At 44.1% G+C, this 22,334-nt stretch overlaps 1 protein-coding gene across 1 annotated transcript in view; it reads left to right on the plus strand.

Annotated features, from left to right (window-relative positions):
• MYO16 (myosin XVI) overlaps positions 1-22,334 on the plus strand; it is a 2,830,569-nt gene that overhangs the window by 1,111,887 nt on the left and 1,696,348 nt on the right. The window contains exon 14 of the mRNA XM_078658257.1: positions 10,287-10,386. Within this exon, the coding sequence (XP_078514383.1) occupies positions 10,287-10,386 (100 nt within the window). The remainder of the gene's footprint in view (positions 1-10,286; positions 10,387-22,334) is intronic.

The raw sequence follows: 22,334 nt of genomic DNA on the forward strand, positions 1-22,334 counted from the left end.
TACTGGGTCCGGTAATGGCTCATATGTTGTGTTGCCCACAGCGGCTACCAATCCTGATGACGGCATTCATTGAGATCTCACCGGCAAATCCAACTGGAGGTGAGATACGCGGACCAACAGGCACACAGGTACCATCTACTGCGAACATTGCTAATGCGACTGACGCTGACGGCGATGCTTCACATCTGTGTACAATTGACCTTCTTAATGAAGTGGTTGAACTTTCATCTACTGTGGTAGACGATTTCTATGCCAGCCTTGATGACTTAATGTTTTCTCCTGACACCGAGAATTACTTTGGAAACTATCACACAGCGTTCTTTTTGGAACTCTGAAATTCGACCTTCACTTTTTTCAAAATAAAAGCTTCCAAGTTTGGAACTCTATTTCACTACAATTTAATTTGACTTTTTTTCAAAACAAACTGAACTCTGGCACAAAGTAATCTGCTTAAAGTAGAACTATTCTTAGAGAACAAGAATTCTTTGACTACTTCCTAGAAACAATATTGACCTAATGCACAAATCAAACTAGCTTGTATATTCTGCTATGGGATGGTTTCGAAAAAAAATTCTGTATACAGAGCCATTTCATAAATGTAAATTTCGGGATTCATTTGGTTAGCATTGCTAAATATCATATCATATGCTTACAGTGAAATCATTGCTTTTAGTTGCATACTGTACAAATGCTCATTTTGTGTACGACCATTTTTTAAAATACATTTCATGTATTTTTAGGATGGGATTGTAAAAACACATACTCTGGCTTCTATGTTTTAGTATTTACTCTTAGATTAACATAATAGTGTGGAGTGGGTGTTGTAAACCATTGTAGGACACTATTGTAAATTTCCCGATTCATCCCATATATAGGTATAAATCACTGTGTCCTTATATAGGCATAATAATCATAACCATATTTAGACATAGCACATGCAGTTTAAATACGGCAGGGCTACTTCCACTAGTTCCGAAAATCTACAACGATTTCTTGGAAAACTCTGCTCCAGCAGCTAGGGACTTTCCCTTGCTCGAGAACAGACTTGTCCAAGAACTCATGGAGTTTTCAAAGAACTGAGAGTCTTTAATGACGTTATTATGTCCACTTTACGTCAAACTCGGCAACTTCAATGTATAAATATGCCCACACTTGCCTTAGCACTGAGAGAGACGCTGTCTTTTCACCTGCCGAGAAATCCAGCTCCAGTGTTTCCAGGCTACCCTTAAGAGAAATCTTGGACAGATTCTTGGCAAAAGAATACTACATTTATGCTACACCTAACTTACTTCTTCCCTCCTACTAAGCTTAGGTTAGATACATCGGGTTAGGCGTATTTTAGAAGCACCAGTTGAGTACTGTTAGCCTCTGTTATTTATGTATGTATTTATCTATGGTTTAGGAACCATACAATGCTCTTACAGTATTATTTTATCCTACTCTTTATACTGTATGCATTATATTTTACAACCAGTTTTACGATTGTAGCAGTTCATTTCTTATGCATTGGCATTGGAAATTTGAAGATCAGTACTGCTGCAGCGCTTTGCTGCTGGATGTGCGCGCTGTTCTAGCGTCGATAGCGTTTCAGGCTATTTTTAAAACCCCCGTTTTCCATTTTATTTGCATATTGTTTACTTTCCCCTGGTTTTAGTTACAGGGTCTCTGGCCACTCACCTGCACGATAATTGTGTCACCCCACCGCTGTTTAGCGGGTCCGGTCTCCGGGGAGGCAGGGGGCAGTGAGCGCCATTTTTGTGTGGGAGGAGAACTGTGGGCGCCATCCTTGAGCGTTCTAGCGCTCAGGGACACTGGGACCTGCCTATTTAAGGCGGAGTCTCTACCTGGACACTCTGGCATTGGAAATTTGAAGATCAGTACTGCTGCAGCGCTTTGCTGCTGGATGTGCGCGCTGTTCTAGCGTCTATAGCGTTTCAGGTTATTTTTAAAACCCCCGTTTTACATTTTATTTGCATATTGTTTACTTTCCCCTGGTTTTAGTTACAGGGTCTCTGGCCACTCACCTGCATGATAATTGTGTCACCCCACCGCTGTTTAGCGGGTCCGGTCTCCGGGGAGGCAGGGGGCAGTGAGCGCCATTTTTGTGTGGGAGGAGAACTGTGGGTGCCATCTTTGAGCGTTCTAGCGCTCAGGGACACTGGGACCTGCCTATTTAAGGCGGAGTCTCTACCTGGACACTCTGGCATTGGAAATTTGAAGATCAGTACTGCTGCAGCGCTTTGCTGCTGGATGTGCGCGCTGTTCTAGCGTCTATAGCGTTTCAGGTTATTTTTAAAACCCCCGTTTTCCATTTTATTTGCATATTGTTTACTTTCCCCTGGTTTTAGTTACAGGGTCTCTGGCCACTCACCTGCACGATAATTGTGTCACCCCACCGCTGTTTAGCGGGTCCGGTCTCCGGGGAGGCAGGGGGCAGTGAGCGCCATTTTTGTGTGGGAGGAGAACTGTGGGCGCCATCTTTGAGCGTTCTAGCGCTCAGGGACACTGGGACCTGCCTATTTAAAGGTCTCCTCTCAACGCGCAGCGGTGACGCGCAGCGAAAGCGCCTTCTCTGCGCCTGAGTCGCGCCAGAGTCCCGCCCGTCTGCGCTCGTCCGCGCCTCGGAAGCAGGCGAGGTAGGCGTGTTATTATCTGGCTGTCAGCCGTTTGTCGTTTGATGGGTAAGACGTCTCAGTAGCTCTGATGCTTTCTTATTCTTCCTCGGAGCTTTTAGCGCTTCGAGGATCTTTCACTTTATGTCATCATGTTTTTCCAGCAGGCCGCGTGCTTAGGAAGGGTTGCGCTGAGTGTGGCTGGACTATGCCGAGGCGGGAAGATGTATTGCCCGTATCCCCATCATCACATATTTCTTGTCATCTGCTCAACACCAGATCCCTTAGTAAGCATTCCACCGATATCTGGAATTTGATTTCTGATTCAAAAACCTCCTGTCTGTTTCTTACAGAGACTTGGCTCAGTGAGTGCTCTGGCCCCGATATTGCCACTGCTGTCCCTCCAAATTATACCATCTACAGGAAGGACAGAGTGGTGGGTCGTGGTGGAGGTGTGGCATTAATTGTCGACAAGAGTCTGTCCTGTTCGACATTCCCTGTGGATAACATCAAGGGGAGTGAAGCCTTAGGCTTCACCCTCAAACTATCCCCCCCGTCAAACTTGCACAGGGATTATTATTTACAGAGCACCTGGCCCTTTAGGCTCTTTTTTTGAGGACCTACAGGCGGCACTATCTGTACCGTGTTTGAGATCGGAGCCCTGTCTCCTATTGGGAGATTTCAATCTCCATATGGACAACACGGCTGACTCTGACACCATTAAGCTCCTAGACACAGTATGTCCGCTTGGGCTGTCCCCTTTCATTTTTAGCCCGACTCATTTCAAAGGCCATACGATCGATCAGATCGTCTCCACCAGATCCATAGAAGCCTCTCCTCCACTTCCTGTTCTTTGGTCAGACCACCTTTTGGTAGAATTCTGCATCTCCATCATGGCCATGTCCAGTGTTAGAGGAGCAAAAGACACCAAGAGGTTGTCGCGGCCTTTTCACCGAGTCACGGCAGAAATGCTTTCTTCCGCTCTCTGCCAACACCCCTGCCCCCTATCAGGGGATCTGGAGCAAGATATAGATTTGGTCCAGAAATTACTCGAAATTAGGTTTGAGGAATTAGCCCCTGGTAAGACAGGTAATTCAGGGAGTAAACACTTCTCGGCCCCCTGGTTCACTCCTCTTCTCGGCAAGCTACGGCAGGAGTGTAAGAGGGCGGAAAGAGTTTGGAGGCGACGGTATGATCCAGAAGATAAAATCAAATACAGGGGATTAATTTGTTTCTACCATAAACAAATCTTGGATGCAAAAAAACTCTATCTGGAACATAGAATTGACGTAGCAGATAACAGGAGTAAAGACATTTTCAGAATTGTACAAGAGTTTATTTCTCCTGCTGCGAGTTCTCCTAATCATTCTCACACGGAAGCTTGGATCTGCCAACTTAGTGAATTCTTTGTCAACAAAATCAAGCTTATCCAAGATTCCTTTCCTAATGCAGGCCTTAGCCCAGGAGCTTGTCATCTGATTCCTATGCCTTCACTTTTAAAGGAAACAGGACCCCTGCTTCTGGACTTTCCGTCCATATCTCTTGCCTCCTCCCTTGACCTTCTAACCCGACTTAAGTCAGGCTCGCCGCTTGACCCATGTCCTGCTACTTGCCTTGGAAGGGTTGCGCCGGCAATTAACATCTTGCATAACTCATTGCTTAATGCCTCCCTTACATCTGGTGAAGTACCCTCGGCCTGGAAGCACGCCCTAATTCTGCCGCTGTTAAAAAAAACAACATCAGATCCCCTTGTACACGCGAATTATAGACCAATCTCCCTCCTTCCATCCATGGCTAAGGTGATTGAGAAACACGTGCACCTCTCCATCTCCAGCTTTATAGAGAATAACAACTTGCTACACCATTCTCAATCTGGTTTCCGTGCGAATTACAGCACGGAGACAGCCCTCTTAGAGATTACCGATGCCATTCGAGAGACTCTGGATGGTGGAGGGAAAGCTATTCTGATCATGCTGGACTTGTCGGCGGCGTTCGACACCGTCCCCCATGTCGGTCTCCTTTCAAGACTATGGGAGATCGTTTTTCGGGGGACGGTGTGGAAATGGTTTAAATCATTTCTCACCAACCGCCGACAAGTGGTCTGGGCACCCCCGTTTTCCGCTGAAATGCCTCCGCTGGATGTAGGGGTTCCGCAAGGGTCCATCCTGAGCCCCAGCCTTTTTAATATCTATATGGCTCCTCTGGCAGAGGTAGCGGAATCTTTTGGTGCCCAGATCATATCCTATGCTGATGACACCCAGCTACTTTTCACGTGTAACAAGGGTGAAGATTTTGACAGCAATCAGATTAGGGAATGTCCGGAAGCCGTATCTGAATGGTTTCAGAGACATAGTCTGAAATGCAACTCGGATAAGTCGGAGCTGCTCTTCTTTGGAAGTCCTCCTAACCCCGAGTGGAAGTCTTGGTGGCCGCAGCATATGGCACCGCCTGAGGATACCTCGCATAAAGCCAAAAACCTGGGCATCTTGTGTGATGTAGATCTTTCTTTTAGACCCCAGATCATTGGGCTGACCGGAAAGTGCTATGGCATTTTGAAAATGCTGCGGAAATTCCTCCCACTAATATCCCTCCAACATAAAAAAATTATAGTTCAGGCCTTGATAGGTTTGCGTCTTGATTACGCGAACGCTCTCTATCTAGGCCTCCCCAAATATCTTTTAGCTCGTTTGCAGGTCGTGCAAAACTCGGCCGCTAGAGCCATCTTTGGACTGCCGCGAAGGGCCTGCGTGTCAGAGTTGCTAGAGAGACTCCATTGGCTTCCAATTGCCAAAAGAGTCACCTTTAAGATCTTGACTCTGGCCTTTAAAGCTCTCCATCTAACCGGCCCTAAGTACCTCCGGAAACGGATGTTTTTTTATGCTCCAAAGAGGGCCCTGAGGTCCACACGACAGGCCAAAGCAATTGTCCCCATCATTAAACGTGCTCGCACTGGAGGCCGCTCTTTTCGGTATCTGGCCCCGTGTTGTTGGAATGAGCTCCCCATTGCATTAAGAACTATGTCTAATCTGCTTGCTTTTCGAAAGGACCTGAAGACGTGGCTTTTCGCCCAATAATTTTCTTGCTCCCACGTGGAGGGCACTGTGTTATGTAGTTACTTCTCTCTTTGCCAAAGCGCCGGGACACTCTTCGGAGTAGCCGTGCGCTATAGAAGAGCTTTCATAACATAACATAACATTATGCTTGAGAAAGAAGACCGTTCAATAAAACCTTTATATTGAAAACGCCCATCTCTCTATTTCTTTGCACCTCTGGTGAAACAAAGCATGCACCATTGACTGAGTGAAATATCTATCTATTATTTCCACGACTCTGATGATCAGTTTTATCTTGGGGAAACAAAGTTGTCATGTTTATGCGGTTGTCAGAAACTAATCCCTTCTTGTGACATCGAGAAAGTTTCTAGTGACCTCTGAGCTAGCTGACACTCACAATTAAGTCTAATGTATTCGATAGAGACCTAGTAGACCTCAGTCCTACGTCTAAACTATAGGATATATTATTCCAATGCGCAGAGCCTATTGGGAATATAGGAACCACACTACAATAGTTTGCGGTGTAAAACCCTGCATTGTAAAAGATTTTGCTGTGTTAAAAATGTGGGGTAATGGCATGCGTTATAACGCATGTGGCGTAAAGGATATTTGAGAGGGCCTGCGTCGGTGAAGCTTTGAAGAGCAGCAGTTCCAATGCGGGCTACGAGGTCGATGCATAGTCCTTGCGCTGGGAGAACCCTTGCAACAGGGGCGATGTGTTGGTTCTGCTCTAGATTGTACTACGCAGCAGAGGATATGCATGAGTTCCGCTGGAGCAAGTAATGGGCTGGCCAAACACCTTACTTCCCACTTCCAAAGTTTCAGGACAGCTGTGGAACCACTTGACAGGGCAGGACTCACAGATGGCAGAGTCCAGGTGCTCAGTTCAATATTGTTGGATTCTTCTGTTCTGAGGTTCTAGGCAGGAGGCCAGACAATTAGCCCTTGGAGTCACTCTGGGGTCCTGGATTCTACAGATGCAGGTCCATTCTTTCTCACCTCAAAAAAGGGTAGCAGGTCAGCATAGCATGGCATCAGTCCTACAGAGAAGGGGTCCAGTAGAGTGGCAATCCTTTTAGCAGCACAGAAGTCCTTCTTCCTGGCAGTATTCACAGGTCTAGAAGTGTACTGAAGAGTTGATGTTGTAGGCCTAACATTTTAACCTGGGCCTTCCTTTGAAGTGAGAGAAGCACAAGTGTCAGCTACGCCCAGTTATGTGACCCAGAGACAGAATGCAGACACTAAAGCGCCGATTTACGAGCCCTGTTGCGTCAGTCTTGCACCATTCAAGGTGGTGTAAGAATGACACAACTCGAAAATGACATTTATGAAGCCATGCAAGGCCAACTTGCATGGCCCTGAATGGCTTCATAATTCACAAGCACAGCGCTAATTGCTGCGTTGCCTTACTCTGCACCAGTGATTTGTCCCATGGGTGTTGCGCCCATGGTTTCTGATGCATCCGCGGATTTATCAGAATTGATAAACCTAGAAATTCACCAAAGTATACGCCTTCACAGGGCGGTGTAACAAGGAGACATATCTTTATTTATTTTGTTACTTCCTCTTTCTATGTGTTCTGCATTCTGCAGCACACATAGAAAGGGGAATTTGTCTCTCAGATTTGTTTTTGTCCAGAAAGGTGCCACTTTCTGCATAAAAATAATCCTGCGTTCAACAAGGGCAGCCTTGCACCATGTTGCAAGGGAGCCTGCATTGGCACTAGTTAGCTAAAATGGCCCCAGAGCTGGGACAAGGACATATTCTTTTAAATACAGCGCATTCCTGCCTTTTCCCTGTGATGCGGTGCAGCTCGACAAGGTGACTTGCTGCGCTGCACCACATTCCCATAAATATGCCCCTAAATGGCAAAAGAAGTGGAAAAACAACATTCTAAAAGTATAATTTTCTAAATTGTAATGTAAAATGCGACTTCACAATGAAAGAGGATTTTCTCACTAGAATTCTAAAAACACCAAACATTAACTGGTACCTGCTCTCATTTGGAAATGTTCACATATTAAATGTAATAAGGTAACTTGAATGTTATCAAATGGGGGAAGTAAGCCTTGCAGTAATGAAATACGAATTTAAGAGTTTTTCACTACTAGGATATGTAAAACGAAATGTTTGTATGCAACTTTATAAATACACTGCACCCTGCTTTCTAGTCTGGCCAGGGCCTACCCTAGGGGTGATTTATATTTATTAAAAGGGAAGAGTTGGGCTTGGCAAAGCACGGTTGTACTGGCAGTTTAAACCTGCACACACAGGCTGCAAAGGCAGACCTGAGACATGCTTAAAGTGCTACTTAAATGGGTGGCACAATCAGTCCAGCAGACCCACTAGTAGCATTTAATTTACAGGTCCGAGCACTGATTGTGCCACCTTACTAGGAACTTACAAGTAAATTGAATATGCCATCTTGATATAAGCCAATTCCAGCATGTTTTGAGGAGAAGGAGAGAGCCCAAGCACTTTAGCACTGGTTAGCAGTCGTAAATTGCACAGAGTGGTAAAGCTAGCAAAAATGAAGTCAGCAAAACAGGAGGGTTGAAGGCAAACCATGCCAGGGATGCCAGGCCTAACACTGTCAAACTCTAAATAAGCTCTTAAGTGTCTGCAAGATATTTGTATGTTCCTGTTAGCCATGATAGAGTTTTACCCATGCAAAGTACACATAGATCGAAAAAAGCATGGCTTTTTTTTTTTTTTTAATTTATTTTTTTATTATTATTTTATTGCCAATGCCTGTTAAATCTTGTACTTGGAGTAAGGACTGTGAAGAGGAAGGCTTGGCTTAGGTGTAATGTAGGTAATCACACCTTCTCATTAAAGGATGGTCTTTATCAGGGATTGGATGAACTTGAACCATCTGAAACTCAACCCTGATAAGACCGAACTTGTCCTGACTGGAGGTAAACTCAATCCCTGGTCTTCTGCCTTTTGGCCTCCCTTACTTGGTCCCCCTCCTCTTCCCTCTTCTTCTGTCAAAACTTTGGGGATCACTCTCAATCAACATCTTACCCTCCACTCACATGTTAGCACGGTGGTCTCTTCTTGTTTCTTTGCACTGCGTACTATTCGCAAGATCTCACGCTTTTTCTCTTCCTCTGCCCTCAAGCTCATTGTCATGGCGATGGTTCTCTCTCGCCTTGACTATGGCAACGCACTGTATAATGGCATCCCCAGTTATGCCTTCCGCCGGCTTCAGCTGGTGCAGAACCAAGCCGCTCGCCTGGTTCTTAGTTTACCCAGATCTCAACATATCACTCCGTCTCTCTGTTCCCTGCATTGGCTCCCGATAAAAGAAAGAGCCCTGTTCAAACTTGGATGCCTGACTTTTCAGGCTCGCGCCGGGACAGCCCCAGCCTTTATTAAGGCCAACATCAATCATTATATTCCTGGTAGGCAATTGCGTTCCTCCTCCCTCTCTCTTTTAGTGGTACCCCGTTTTAAGAAAAGTAGGACAGGAGGCTGTAAGTTTTCTGTCCTTGCCCCGTCCTTTTGGAACTCCTTGCCCCTCCTTATTCGAACTTCTGCATCTTATATGGAGTTCCGTAGGAGACTGAAAACTTTTCTGTTCTCACAGGCCTTCTCACCTTAATCTACTGGTCCTCCCTGTTGAAGTTGTATCGACCCCGCAGCGCCATGAAACCGCTAGGTAAACGTGCGCTATATAAATATTTTTAAATTCAAAATTCAAATTCAAAAATTCAAGGAGACAGTCCTAAAAGTGTCAAAATCACCAGTAGGTTACTAGGGTGTAAAAACACAGGGGCACATTTACTAATCTTTCACACAATGCAGGACAGCAAACAAAGTGACTGCCCAGCATTGCATGAGAGGAAGAGAGCAGAAATTCTTCATATTCACAAAGTTATTGAGCATTTCTCTCTCTACTTGCTCTAGCGCGCTCTGTGCAGAACATGTGGAAAGAGGAAATAAGGCGGCAAAATAAAGCGAATTCTCCTCGTTACAGCTCACTGGAGAAGGCGTAACATTTTGACTCATTCCCAGGTTTATTATCATTAGTAAATCTGGAAATGCACCAAAGTTCATGGGTGGGTGCATGGGAACATCTATGCCCCACCCATGGAACACCTCCCTAGTTGAAATGTAACGTAACCCAGCACAAGCAGCTGTGTTATGGTACATTTCTTTGCAAAGCAATGCAAATCAGGCCTTGCGTGCTTTTGTAAGTTCCAAAGAACCCCTTTTGCATTGCCCTATGTCACCTTGCGTGACGCAAGGGCAGACACAAAGGCTTGGTAAATCCAGGCCATAGATTTCAAATTCGATCAAGTAGCTGCATTTGCACATTTTTGCAGGACATTGAGTCATTGTTCTGAGGCTTCTGGAGGGGCTACATGCAGAGTTGATGCACACATCTCTAACTAGAGCGAGGGTCAGTATGGCGCATTTGCAAGTTTAAGACCAATTGCAATATTCCACGGCTGTGTAACCCCATGAGTTCATCCTTTGTTTTTTTCTTTGATCAATAGTTCTATTTTCTTGTTGCTTATTAATACGCCTTATTTATCCCAGTCTAATGGGCTATGGGTATATTGAATACTATACGACAAACACAGCGTTGACATGTCTTTTTTTTCCCCCACAGTGGAGAAAGTGGATCTGGGAAGACTGAAGCCTGCAAGCATATAGTGAAGCACCTCGCATGTCGGTCGAGGTCCAACGCATTTGAATCCAAAATAAAGCACGTAAGGATATCTAATATTGCTTTATATACTTATGAAAACAACAAAAAAGTAATAAGCACAACACCAATGTGTTTTTATGAAAAATACTACAGTATATCGAAAATTCCTCGTAAATGAAAATGACTAAAGTGGGGGAGAGGAGACAAAAACCACGACGTGCATGTAATAAATTGGTACGGCGTTCATAGACAGTTCTTACTTTGCTCCTCTAGATGGCGCACAAACGTAAAAAATACAAAATGTATCTAAATTTAAGGGAAGCGTTGTAGTCTCCCACAGTAGAATATTGTTTTCAGTGACAGCTGTGCTGATACTATGGTATTTAAAAAACATAATTTGTGAAGATGGTATTTGGATTGTGACGGCAATGCATTTCTGAGATGCCTTACGTTATGCAGTAATTTAGTGGCATTGTCGCTGATGTTCATTCCATCTGAATACAACGATTTTAAATGGTGCATTCAGAAGTTTTCCCTCTAACACAATTTGCACAGAGAAAATCTTCAAATCTGATATCCAATAATGCACAATTGTAAGACCTTTGTAACGCAATGCATAGCTCGCCTGTCAGATGCCTGTGTCTGCAGCATATCTATCGTTGTTTCTATATACAAGTCCACCAGTAGCATTGATGTAGTATGGCTACGGTCGCGTTAACCCGCAACACAGGCAGATGTCAATCCCTTACGAACTTTCCTGATTAAATCTAATCTGGACAGCGTATTAGGTAGTATCCTGTCCCCCACTCCTTTAGTGAGACTAGAGAAGTGTGGTCTGAATTAATGGTGTAGGAATATTTAGGAGGAAAGCCTGTGGTAGGCTTTCTGCCTTGTTTGGTGGTAGGTACAGGATTGCAGCTTTGGCATCTGAGTCAACCGCACAATTCCTTTTAGCATGAAATCTATCACACTGATGGCCCAAAGTGTGCTTCACATGGATCAGTGGAAGCTTATCTTGTAAGACAGCTACCGTACCCAGAGTTGTTGATCTTTAATCTATTTTCCATTTGAGTCTTTGAATCCATTCAATCAGCAATGCTGCAAATCAGCAATGTACCTCTGCACACAGAAGGAAGAATCCAACACTATATGTGTGGAAACGGATGGATTAGCCAATTGTAATGCAAGTAAAAGGGCATAAAGTTCTGCATGTAGTGCCGTGCTGTCACCTAGCGTTTTAAAAATAGATGCACTGCAGACAAAATCCCCCATCTTTCACTACACATTGCACTACTGAATAAGATGTGGAGTACTTGGTTCCTACCTCTAGTTGAGCTGAGCCATCTGTATAGAATATGTTGTGGTAAGACTCAACGGGCCAGGCTTAGGAGGAATATGTGGCTCATATTAAAGAAACGTTTGTGTATGAAGAATAGAATCAGACTGAAACTTTACAGCCACTGCACTCAAAGAAGAGATACACTGCACCTACCTCGGTGCAGGGAGCAAGCATTCGTTTGTAAGTATTTTGTCTCAAGCATGTATATTTGCAAAGCACCTAAGCTATCAGTGCGCCTGCTCATCCACTGTTTTGTTCAAAACATGAGAGAAATCAAATCATACAACAGCTCCACTTACTCAGCATATTGCAACAAGTAAGTTTGTCTGAAGTTAAGGAATACCAGCAAGGATTGCAACTTCTTTAGTCTGTTCTGAGGCTGCAAGGTAACACACTTCTGAAGTAAATCAGAACCCAGACCTTTACCCCTAATAGATAACTTGTATCGGAGGAAGGTCACTGAAGGTCAGCAATCTTCAATTATTACAAATGTATTCTTTAACTGTAACTTTGCCCACTCTAGTCAGGTTTAGATCCAAGTCATCATCTGTAAGATAGATATCATCAATTTATGGTATGTTGTAAGATCTTCATGATGCACCTTGAGAATAAGCCCAGACTGTTCTTATAGCCCATTCCTCAGTCCTCATTTAGTTTCGAAATGAGGACTACATCGCATCAAAGCTAAAGATGGTTAAATACTCACTTTCAGGCACTCTGATTTGACTGAAAACCCCATTAGAGGTGTCTAAGGTTTTTATTTCTATTTTTTCATCATTACACCTGTGCTATACAGATTTTGCACTGCTTATGTTCTTATATGTGAATGTAAATTCATATAGTTTAACATTATCCTATAGATTCTGTTTGGTTTGGAGACGAGAAAAAGGGGCATGTTCATTAGTGAAAGGCAAGGTGCGATTATGCCCTAATATTCCTTTAATTCTGTGCTTTGCTTCTGGCTTTAAAAGGTATTGCGACTTCCCCAACCTGCTTGGTTTCTGTATAAGGCCGGAGCCTGTATTACAGCCTATTTAGTGGTGTATATGTCCCTGATGTCTTCAGGTATGATCAGAGAAAAAGCTACTCATTACTTCCTCTCCCTAGAGCGCTTCCTTAATAAACACTGGAGGCCAGTCTTCCTAAGCTAGTATGATGTCATAAACATCAGATACAAATGCCCAGAAAACAGCTTTAATAGAGTGTGTTATGTCCCCTTCAAACTGTAATTCTATATCTTAAACCCTATCAGGGGTATTTAAATGTTTATCTGGAGTCTGAACTCATGTGAACTCATCAGTTGGACTAGCCACCAGAAACCTCTGAAGTGTTTTATTTTTGTGACTTCTGCGCTGTTGAGGAGCACTGACGCCCAAGTCTGTTTTTTCAGGAGAATCCATAGTTGGATCAGCATGTATCTTATAAAGTCCTGCTACTACTTTCTTCTTTACTGGAGTTTTAGAGTCCAATCCTTTCTCTTCCCTCTTCATGGTGTTTTCAGCCTCTCGTCCTGTGTCACCTTTTTGCTATATCAAACAAAACAAGACGATGCGTGGAGTGCTGAACATTTTCAAACACTCACCCCCAGTCACAGATCTGGGTTGAATCCATTGTTCTGTTGCTCACTATGCCACCCCAGTTTGTACACATCCATATGCTAATCAGCCTTGACCCTGTTCCTCATGGGAACTGTTCAACCCGAACTGCCAGTCCAGGTCTTTCCTGGACTGGAAACAAGCATCCTGGGACCAGTTTTGGGGTTTCACTCTTATCAGCCAGACTAGCTTTAGTCCAGCGGCACAGCAAGCAAGGGACCCATGTCTCGGCATACCCTTGTCCACTTAGGGCAAACACAGCAAACACAATAGGATGATGGATGGGGTGCTGAAACTTTTCAACTACTCACCACCAGTTACAGATCGGGGATTAATCCATCGTTCTTTTGCTTACTATGTCACCCCAGTTTTGGACCCAGCCATTGGCAAATCAGTCTTGACCCTGTGCCTCATGGGAACAGTTCAGCCCAAACTGCCAAGCCAGGTCCTCCCTGGACCGGAAACAAGCATCCTAGGACCGGTTTTGGGGTTTCATCCCTCATCAGCCAGGATAGCTTGATTCCAGTGGCACAGTGAGCCTAGGACCCATGTCTGTTCATACCCTTGGCCACTAAGGGTGACCATAGCAAATACAACAAAATGATGGACGGAGTGCTGAATCTTTTCAACCACTCACTCCAGTCACAGATCTGGGTTTAATATATCAATCTTGTTGTTTTTGCTACCTTTTTTTGCTATACTCTTTCTTTCTTCGGTACTCAGATGCCCCACCCCCTGCTCATTTAACGTCAGTGGCCTGAAAAGAATGTGGAGAGCGGATATCAGAATACCGCTACTGTTTCCTTTTCTAAATTTTATTGTGGTCACTTAAATTATAACCATCCCTACTAGATTCCCAAGATATGGGAGATCTGGTCCATCTTTGCTCTCTACCCCTCTCTTCTTTTTGCCTTCCAATCAACATTTCTCTTTAGCTGAATGCTTAGTGCCCCTTTTAGGTTTTAAATGTGGCTTGAGGCTCATGAACCCAATGTATCACAGCCTACAGAGGTGTATACTTCTGTGATTTTTTTGGTAGTTCCTGTCCATGAACTAGAACTGCTTCTAGTCTTTGGCGTAGATCCAGAACTGAAGCTGCTTCCTTAATATTGCTCAGGATTATTAGGAAAACTGTAGAGAAGTTCCCCATTAATTTCATTCCTAGCTCTAGAGCTACTGCAGGTCTGTGCTCATTCTGTGCCTCAGGGACAGCTGCCACTGAATGCGTGCTGGTGTAAATGTATACAAATATGTTTCCTGTTACAGTGCTCTTCGGGTGGAGCCAATCCCTAGAGGGAGACTCATAGTCCATAATCTATGTGTTTTTTGGGTGTTGTAAATAGATACATTGGAACCAATGGAAACAAATCAAAATGGGATTGTTACAGGGCCGTCAAGGATTATGATAAATGCATATTCTGTAAACACCGTAGTGAGGTGAAGGAAGACGATGCACACATACTTTTTTCTGCCCCTTGTATGATACACCAAGAAAGATATGGATAAAACCACTATTTATTCATCTAAACTTAAGGCAATGTAGAGAGGCTGAATGCGTATTGAGGACTGAAACTATGCAATTGGTAGTTTTCTGTGTATCGCGATTCCTCTCTTGTGTGATGTATATTAGAGCTAAAAACGGATGGAAATTGTAATAACCATCTCAAAATTCCAGTATTTACTAAAAAAAATGTATTGTGTTCTCGTGTTTTAATAGTTTTAAACCGCTGATTCAACTTAATGATGATTTTCCCCTTCTGTGGAGAATTAGACATTGTATGTCACTGAGAGATAACGTATGAGATAAGTGATCATACATTTTCTTGTGCTTTTTAAAGATTTTATGAAGGGTTTTATATATTTATTGTATTAATGAATTACTTGATTTTAATAGTGTACTCTTTTTATGACGGATTGTTAACTGTATGCCCCCGGAACCAAACTATTGTGACTATCGCTACTGTGGTATGGAAACCTGTCCTGTACATTTGCTTCTTTTTAACTGTGTACTTTTATGATCTAAAGATCGAAATAAAGTTGAAATGAAATGACATTGGTTCTAACTGACTAGTCTTGTGAGCAATGCAGAAGGTAATCTCTTCATGCTTTACTGGAGCTTTTCCCATGATAGCATTAAAATTCTGTGGACTAATGGATTGCATCGGAACAGGAACTACTTGTCCCGCGCGCAAGCAGGTCTAAGGTTCATAGTATGCAATTCAAACTGTACAAGTTTCCTGTATAAGGTGACTGTGTAATGTAAAACCCCTACAACATCAGCATGAGTGTTAGAAATGGGATTTCTGACACAGAGCAGTCAGGCTTATCCCCTGAGGCAATGTGTAAAGCATTTGCGCAACACACTCACATCAGTAACACAATAAATACACCATAAAAATATTATTGTATATTGTATATATCACATAGACCAAAATGACATAAACCAGAAATACTACAAAATACTTTGCAAATCCGAAGTCCGTACTCATATTTGAAAACATCAGTGCACACGTAAGGCATGACATGAAGCAGGTTCAAATATAAAAAGCACAGAAATCACCATGTGTCACTATTAAGTCAGGAATCACAAAGTCTCACCATAACCATCAGCACAGACGCTCCCACATTAGTATTGCACCAAATACGGTAATCCAGACAAACATTCAAGGGGTTCCTGAATTAGGCAAGTTTAAAAACAAAATGCGCCAGACATCCTGTACATGAAAGGCAGGTAGAAGAGGATTTCTATACATCACTGGATAAATCATAAAGGATAGTATGAGTTAATAAAGCATAGATTGGTAGGTCGCAGGAGAATCTGTGAGCCTTTTACCCTGATATGGTAAGCTGGTGTGGCAACGAGTACAAGTGGAATCTGGCCCCTTGAGACTGGGAAAGCAGTGCAGAGCAAAAGGGTATGCAAGTTATGAGCCCCTTTCTTGAAGAGGCAGGAAAACCACCCAAGCTTATAATCGGGCGTTATGGTACTTTTACAGCAAGTTCATCACTCAGGATTCCTCTCTGCGACCGGGGACTTCCGTCGAGGTTTCACCCCGAAGTGCAGTTGAAGAACCAATGACCACAAGGTATGTCACAATGGGGGGTAGGCACACGCACAGTAGATTATAGTGGGGAGACCCTCCTCGGGTGTCATGCAGAATAACCACATAGTGCAGTCTCCTCAGTGTAGGTGAGCCTGGAGCCCTCTGTGACCACCTAGTCGCATCTCTTTTGTCTGAGCAAGCAGCGCCACCTGCAAAGGTAGGGCACTGGTGTGGTCCCCCAGATCTCACTTTACCTTTACAGCTGCTAGGGAATGTCTGCAGACACACTGGTCTAAGGGAGGGCTGGGTGGACAGTCTTCTGAAGCCGGGCAGCCCCTAGCAATGGCAACAATGAACGTGCAGTGACTCTATGGCGTTCCTGAGCTGAAAGCAAAGAAATCCCTAATGAGCAGCTTCCACAGTCATGCAGGCATCTGGGAGGCCCAATCCTGCTGTGGGGGGGAAGAGAAGGTGCGGATTCCCTCGCTGGAGCACCGCAAGGGGACATACCACACTCCAACCATGCACCACAGAGACAGTCAGTGGGGGAAAGACATGGAGCACTCAGTGAGTCGAAGCACACTGATTAGCCAACGTTTGTCAAAGCCAGTTCCCAAGGAAGCCCACGAGCCCTCAATACTCCAGGGATGCTCCCATATACACTGGGGAAACATGCAGGGATTGCTGTGCAGCTTTGCAATGTCAGTGTAATGGTGGCATGATAATGGTAGAAAAGCATCAGCGCTTCAGTCTTCTGTGATCTGAGACTCAACAGGGGGCAAGCCAACACGCCCTTGGAGAATACTGGGGCACACAGAGCAAGTAGGCAGGCAGCAGACAGGCAAATAAAGGCAGTTTGCAAGTGGTAGTCCCTTCTGCAGTCCGGCAATCAGTAGGCAGCAGACCAGCACAGCAAAGCAGGTGGTCCAAATGGCGGCTCTTCCTGGAAGCACAGCAATTCCTTCTGGGAGTGTGCAACCAGCAGACTGGTTACAAATCCATGCAGTGTTTAAAGATGTGTTCTCCGAGCCCCTGCACTTATACTCAAAATGTCTTTGATGTTGAGGTGACTGCAAAAGAAACCTTCGGAAGTGCCAACACCACTATTCAACTCAGCCCTGGCTCCAGACATACAGTAGGGGGTAAACAAGCCATTTGTGTGAGGGCAGGGCATGGCCTACTCTAATGTAATTGTGTCCCGCCTCCCTTTCTCCTTGCTGAGGAAGGCTATCAGTATGCCGATGCACCCAGTCCCTCCTGTGTGATGGCTGTCTGTCTGGAAAGTATGTATAAGATGTAGCTGTCAACGAGGCCCACACATGGACTGGAGTCAGGTGGCAAAACACATTGAGTTGTAAGCACAGAGAAATGCCCACTTGCTCCGTCCATCACCACCCCCTTTTGTACCACTTTCTAAAAGTGGCATTTGTAAAACAGCAATAAAAAATTCACCTACACCAGTAAGCATGATTTATCGCTAGCTCTCTAAACATACCAAACATGACAGCTCTACTCCTTTCAGATCAGGTATTACTGCTTGAACATATATAAGGGAATTCCCAATGCTAAACTATGAGAGGAGTAGGCCTCATATTGGTGATAAACAAAATTGGCCTCTTGTCTCTAGCAGGAAATGCTACACAATAAAGGCACATGTTCTACCATTTACTTACACGGCACCCTGCCCATAGGGCTACCTAGGGCCTTCATTAGGGGTGACAATATGCGCTACAGGCCTCCTAGTAGGATTTAATGTACAGACCCTGGACATATGGGTTACCACTGTACAAGGGACTTACATGTTGATTAAATATGCCAAACAGATGTGAAGCAATCATACCATGTTTAGAGAGAGCACCTGCACTTTAGCATTGATTAGCAATAGTAAAGTGCCCACAGACCGAAAGCCAACAAAAAGAGGAACAGGGCAAAATATTTGGGGATAACTTTGCAAAAAGGGCTAGGTCTGACAAAGAGCTAATCTATCAGGACAAGGAACGGCCATGTGGTCAGCCAAGACTGCAAAGGGGTCCCAGACTAACATTCCTGTGTATGTCTCGCAACTGGCCAGCAAGTCAATTCTGGTGCTCCAAGTGAGTTGAAGGGATTTTCAAATCTTGGTATCCCCTATAATTTGCAAGCTGTGGTGCATGCTGCCTTATAAGCCGAAAACTGCCCAGAGGCAGCCTCTGTAGTCTCAAACTCCATCTATGAGTACAATGTCTCAAATTCATATGCCATAAGAGCAACTATTACAAATGTAACTGTCGATCCCCCGCCTATATCAGGGACACCTCGAAGACCGAGATGCAGAGTAACTGCTGCCCCGTAATTGGCACCTATCACAATGGGGGCCGCCATATGAATGGAGTCAAATGAAATGAAATCAAAGAATTAAAAAACAGAATGGGGAATAATCTTTTAAAAGTCAAGCTTGAGAAACCTATGGCAATAGGTGCTCCCTTATTTCCTGTAGGAGGTAACAGGTGTCCCCTGTTGCTCAGCTCATCTAAAATAACCACTCAGAATATGATTAAAACTTTATCATTGCATATTGCGAACAAAAAGAATAAACGTTCATTCCTACCATGGATAAAATGTCATCTGAAAAGCTAACACCCTAAAGCCTACATCTATGCGCTACGCAATTAGAGCAAAATTACTTGCATATATCATTTCATAGGTAGAATGAGCACACTGCATACCTGGTTGTAGCAGAATGCTATAATTATCAGGAGTCAAGGAGGCCATGATTCCTGCGCATAAAAAACATGCGCCACATTAGCTTCAGCTCCAACAAGAGTTGGATACCAAATTTCAGTAGCAGCATCTCTGACAGGCAGGATCGTCTCTGGCAGTATCTTGCTCATGATAATCTGGGATGAAAGACCATGTTCTCATAGCTTAGTGCCTAGAAATAGGGTTTTGGGTGTAAGGTTTCAAATAACATTTTAACCATGGTTTAAAAGTTCATTTTATTCTCGTTGTTGTCAATGTGCATTTGTGCTGTTTTAATCATATTCTCTGTGTTGAGCAATATGGTGCACCTGTTGAAATAAACATGCTTCTTAGTTTAAGTGTCTTTGTCTTAGCACATCTTTTGTGCCTGTGATTGAAGATAACGAAAAAGGTTTGATTCTGATCTCAATTGTGTTCCTGGATCCCAGCTTAGGGACTGTAAGTAACCCAAAAGCATTGAGGTCACCTTAACTATGTATTGGGTGGGGTTCCGCATAGCTACATGAACAAGTCTCTCCCATTCAAACGTTGGTGCATTGAACTGAGTTCACTCCTGTGACCTGTGGGTGTGAAAGCAAACATCGTAGAGCTAAGCCAGAGTCTCCGTTTACAAAAAATATATGACAGCTCATTCTTCATTGTTTTGGCTATTGTTCTTGTTTTACCCTGAAATTGAGATGAAATGCCACATACTCCAGTCTGATGGTGCATCAAGTGTTTTGCTGATGTCTATCTTTAAATGACTTGACACTTTCACAGTTCTTGGAAAGATAAGAACAGACAACATCTACATCAAAGGCAGACGTGCTGATGATTCTGCAAAAATACAGACAATTGAGTCACTGTCTACTTAAAATTGAGTCAGGTCTTACGTCTTTACATCACTTCCTCTAACTGCATGAGCCTTGTTCTTACTTCTAGTCCCTCTCATATGAAGATGAGATATACTCACTTCGCCCAGTGCCGGATCGAGGAAAGAGGTAGGGTTGTGCTGGCCATAAGTTGTTTCAGTTCCTGAGACCATCCTCCTAACACCATCCATGTTTGCTCTTCACTTCAAAAGCAATAGTTATTAAGGCTGCTCCTTGTGCTGGAATATGTTCCTGCCCTGACTTCAGTAGATGACGAATACCTAGTAAGTGTTCACTGTTGACATTACTCCTACCTTCCATGGCAAACTCATTTTATTCCTGGAGGCCAGTCATTACTAGCCAGTCAGGGACATATATTCCAGTCCCTGGGCTAAGCTACTGACAAACTGGTTCTAAAATCAGTTTGGTTTGAGGCAGTCCATTCTACAGGTTTCAAGAGCAGTTTTTCTACTAAACGTATCACTTTCAACACTGAATTAGGTTTTAACAATAAGGTCTTTTCATAGAAAATGTAGCTTTACCTACACATTTTCTGAATTGGTTGAGTATGTGAACATACCTTTCCTTAATCTGTAGCATACTCCATTTTCATATATTACTCACTAATGCTTGTGTGCCAACCCAGGCACAGATAGGGGTGACTTAGCTAACACATATAATAAGGATTCCAACATGGCAAAACACATTTCCTTGGTTAACGTCACTACAGGACTTTAAAGTGCATTGCAGTCAGAGCCGAATGGTGATCCCTGGAGCAGTACACATCGGTCATATATGTGGGTGGTGTACCTGCAGACTTTAGTCTACAAACATCAACATCACTATTACAGTTCCTGTGGCAACCTACCATGGCATTATTGAAGAGTTAAATGAGCCAGTTAGGTGAAGTCAATATACAGAATAGTTTTAGGGTAACACACGTGCTGTGATACTGGCTAGAAATGCCACAGCATGCACAGCCCAAAAGCCAGCAAAACGAAACAGGGAAATATGGGCGTACCCCTACAAAGAATGATCTCCATTCTGACAATTTCATGAATTAAATAAAAAAAGGGGGGCTCAAAATACGTCCCTGCCAAGAACCTCATAATTCCCAAAAAGTTTCTTTAATGTCTAATTTTTAAGGGGTCGAAAAATGTTAACTGTCCATTGTTTGACTTTGTAATTTACTGTGGAAGCAGAAGAAGGAATAGAAATAAACTGACCATCTATAATCCTCATTGTGAATTGTGCCTCTCAAGATAAGCTTCTTTTATGACATATCAAAGAATGGACCATTGAGTAGCTAGTTTATTAGGGGTTTGACTATTATTACCTGCAGAATTATAAGGGGTACAAAAGGGGGTGGTGATGGACGGAGCATCTGAATCAATCAAACACTCACACCCAGTCAAAATATCTGGGTTTAATCCATCACCGTTCTTTAGCCCACTCTGCCACCCCAGTTCAGACATGGCTATATGCAAATCAGTCTGACCCTGTGCCTCATGGGAACAGTCCAGCCCGAACTGCCAAGCCATGTCTTCCCTGGACCGGAAACAAGCTTCCGAGGACTGGTTTCTGGCATTTCAGCCGTCTTCAGCCCGGCTTGCTTGAATCCAGTGGCAAAGTGAGCAAGGGACTCACGTCTGAGCATACCCTGCCACACTTATGGTGGCCAAGAGCGGTACAAAAGGGGGTGGTGATGGACGGAGCATCTGAATCAATCAAACACTCACACCCAGTCAAAAGATCTGGGTTTAATCCATCACCGTTCTTTAGCCCACTCTGCCAACCCAGTTCAGACATGGCTATATGCAAATCAGTCTGACCCTGTGCCTCATGGGTACAGTCCAGCCCGAACTGCCAAGCCATGTCTTCCCTGGACCGGAAACAAGCTTCCGAGGACCGGTTTCTGGCATTTCACCCGTCTTCAGCCCGGCTTGCTTGAATCCAGTGGCAAAGTGAGCAAGGGACTCACGTCTGAGCATACCCTGCCACACTTATGGTGGCCAAAAGTGGTACAAAAGGGGGTGGTGATGGACGGAGCATCTGAATCAATCAAACACTCACACCCAGTCAAAAGATCTGGGTTTAATCCATCACCGTTCTTTAGCCCACTCTGCCACCCCAGTTCAGACATGGCTATATGCAAATCAGTCTGACCCTGTGCCTCATGGGAACAGTCCAGCCCGAACTGCCAAGCCATGTCTTCCCTGGACCGGAAACAAGCTTCCGAGGACCGGTTTCTGGCATTTCAGCCTTCTTCAGCCCGACTTGCTTGAATCCAGTGGCAAAGTGAGCAAGGGACTCACGTCTGAGCAGTGCAGCGCCTCAGCGACATCGGAATCCAGGAGAAGGCACTGGAGTGGATCATCTCCTTCCTCGCTGGAAGGACACAGAGAGTCCGCCTACCACCGTTCAGATAGGCAGCCACGGAA

The sequence above is a fragment of the Lissotriton helveticus genome, chromosome 8 (genome assembly GCF_964261635.1).
Source record: "Lissotriton helveticus chromosome 8, aLisHel1.1, whole genome shotgun sequence".
NCBI lineage: Eukaryota > Metazoa > Chordata > Amphibia > Caudata > Salamandridae > Lissotriton > Lissotriton helveticus.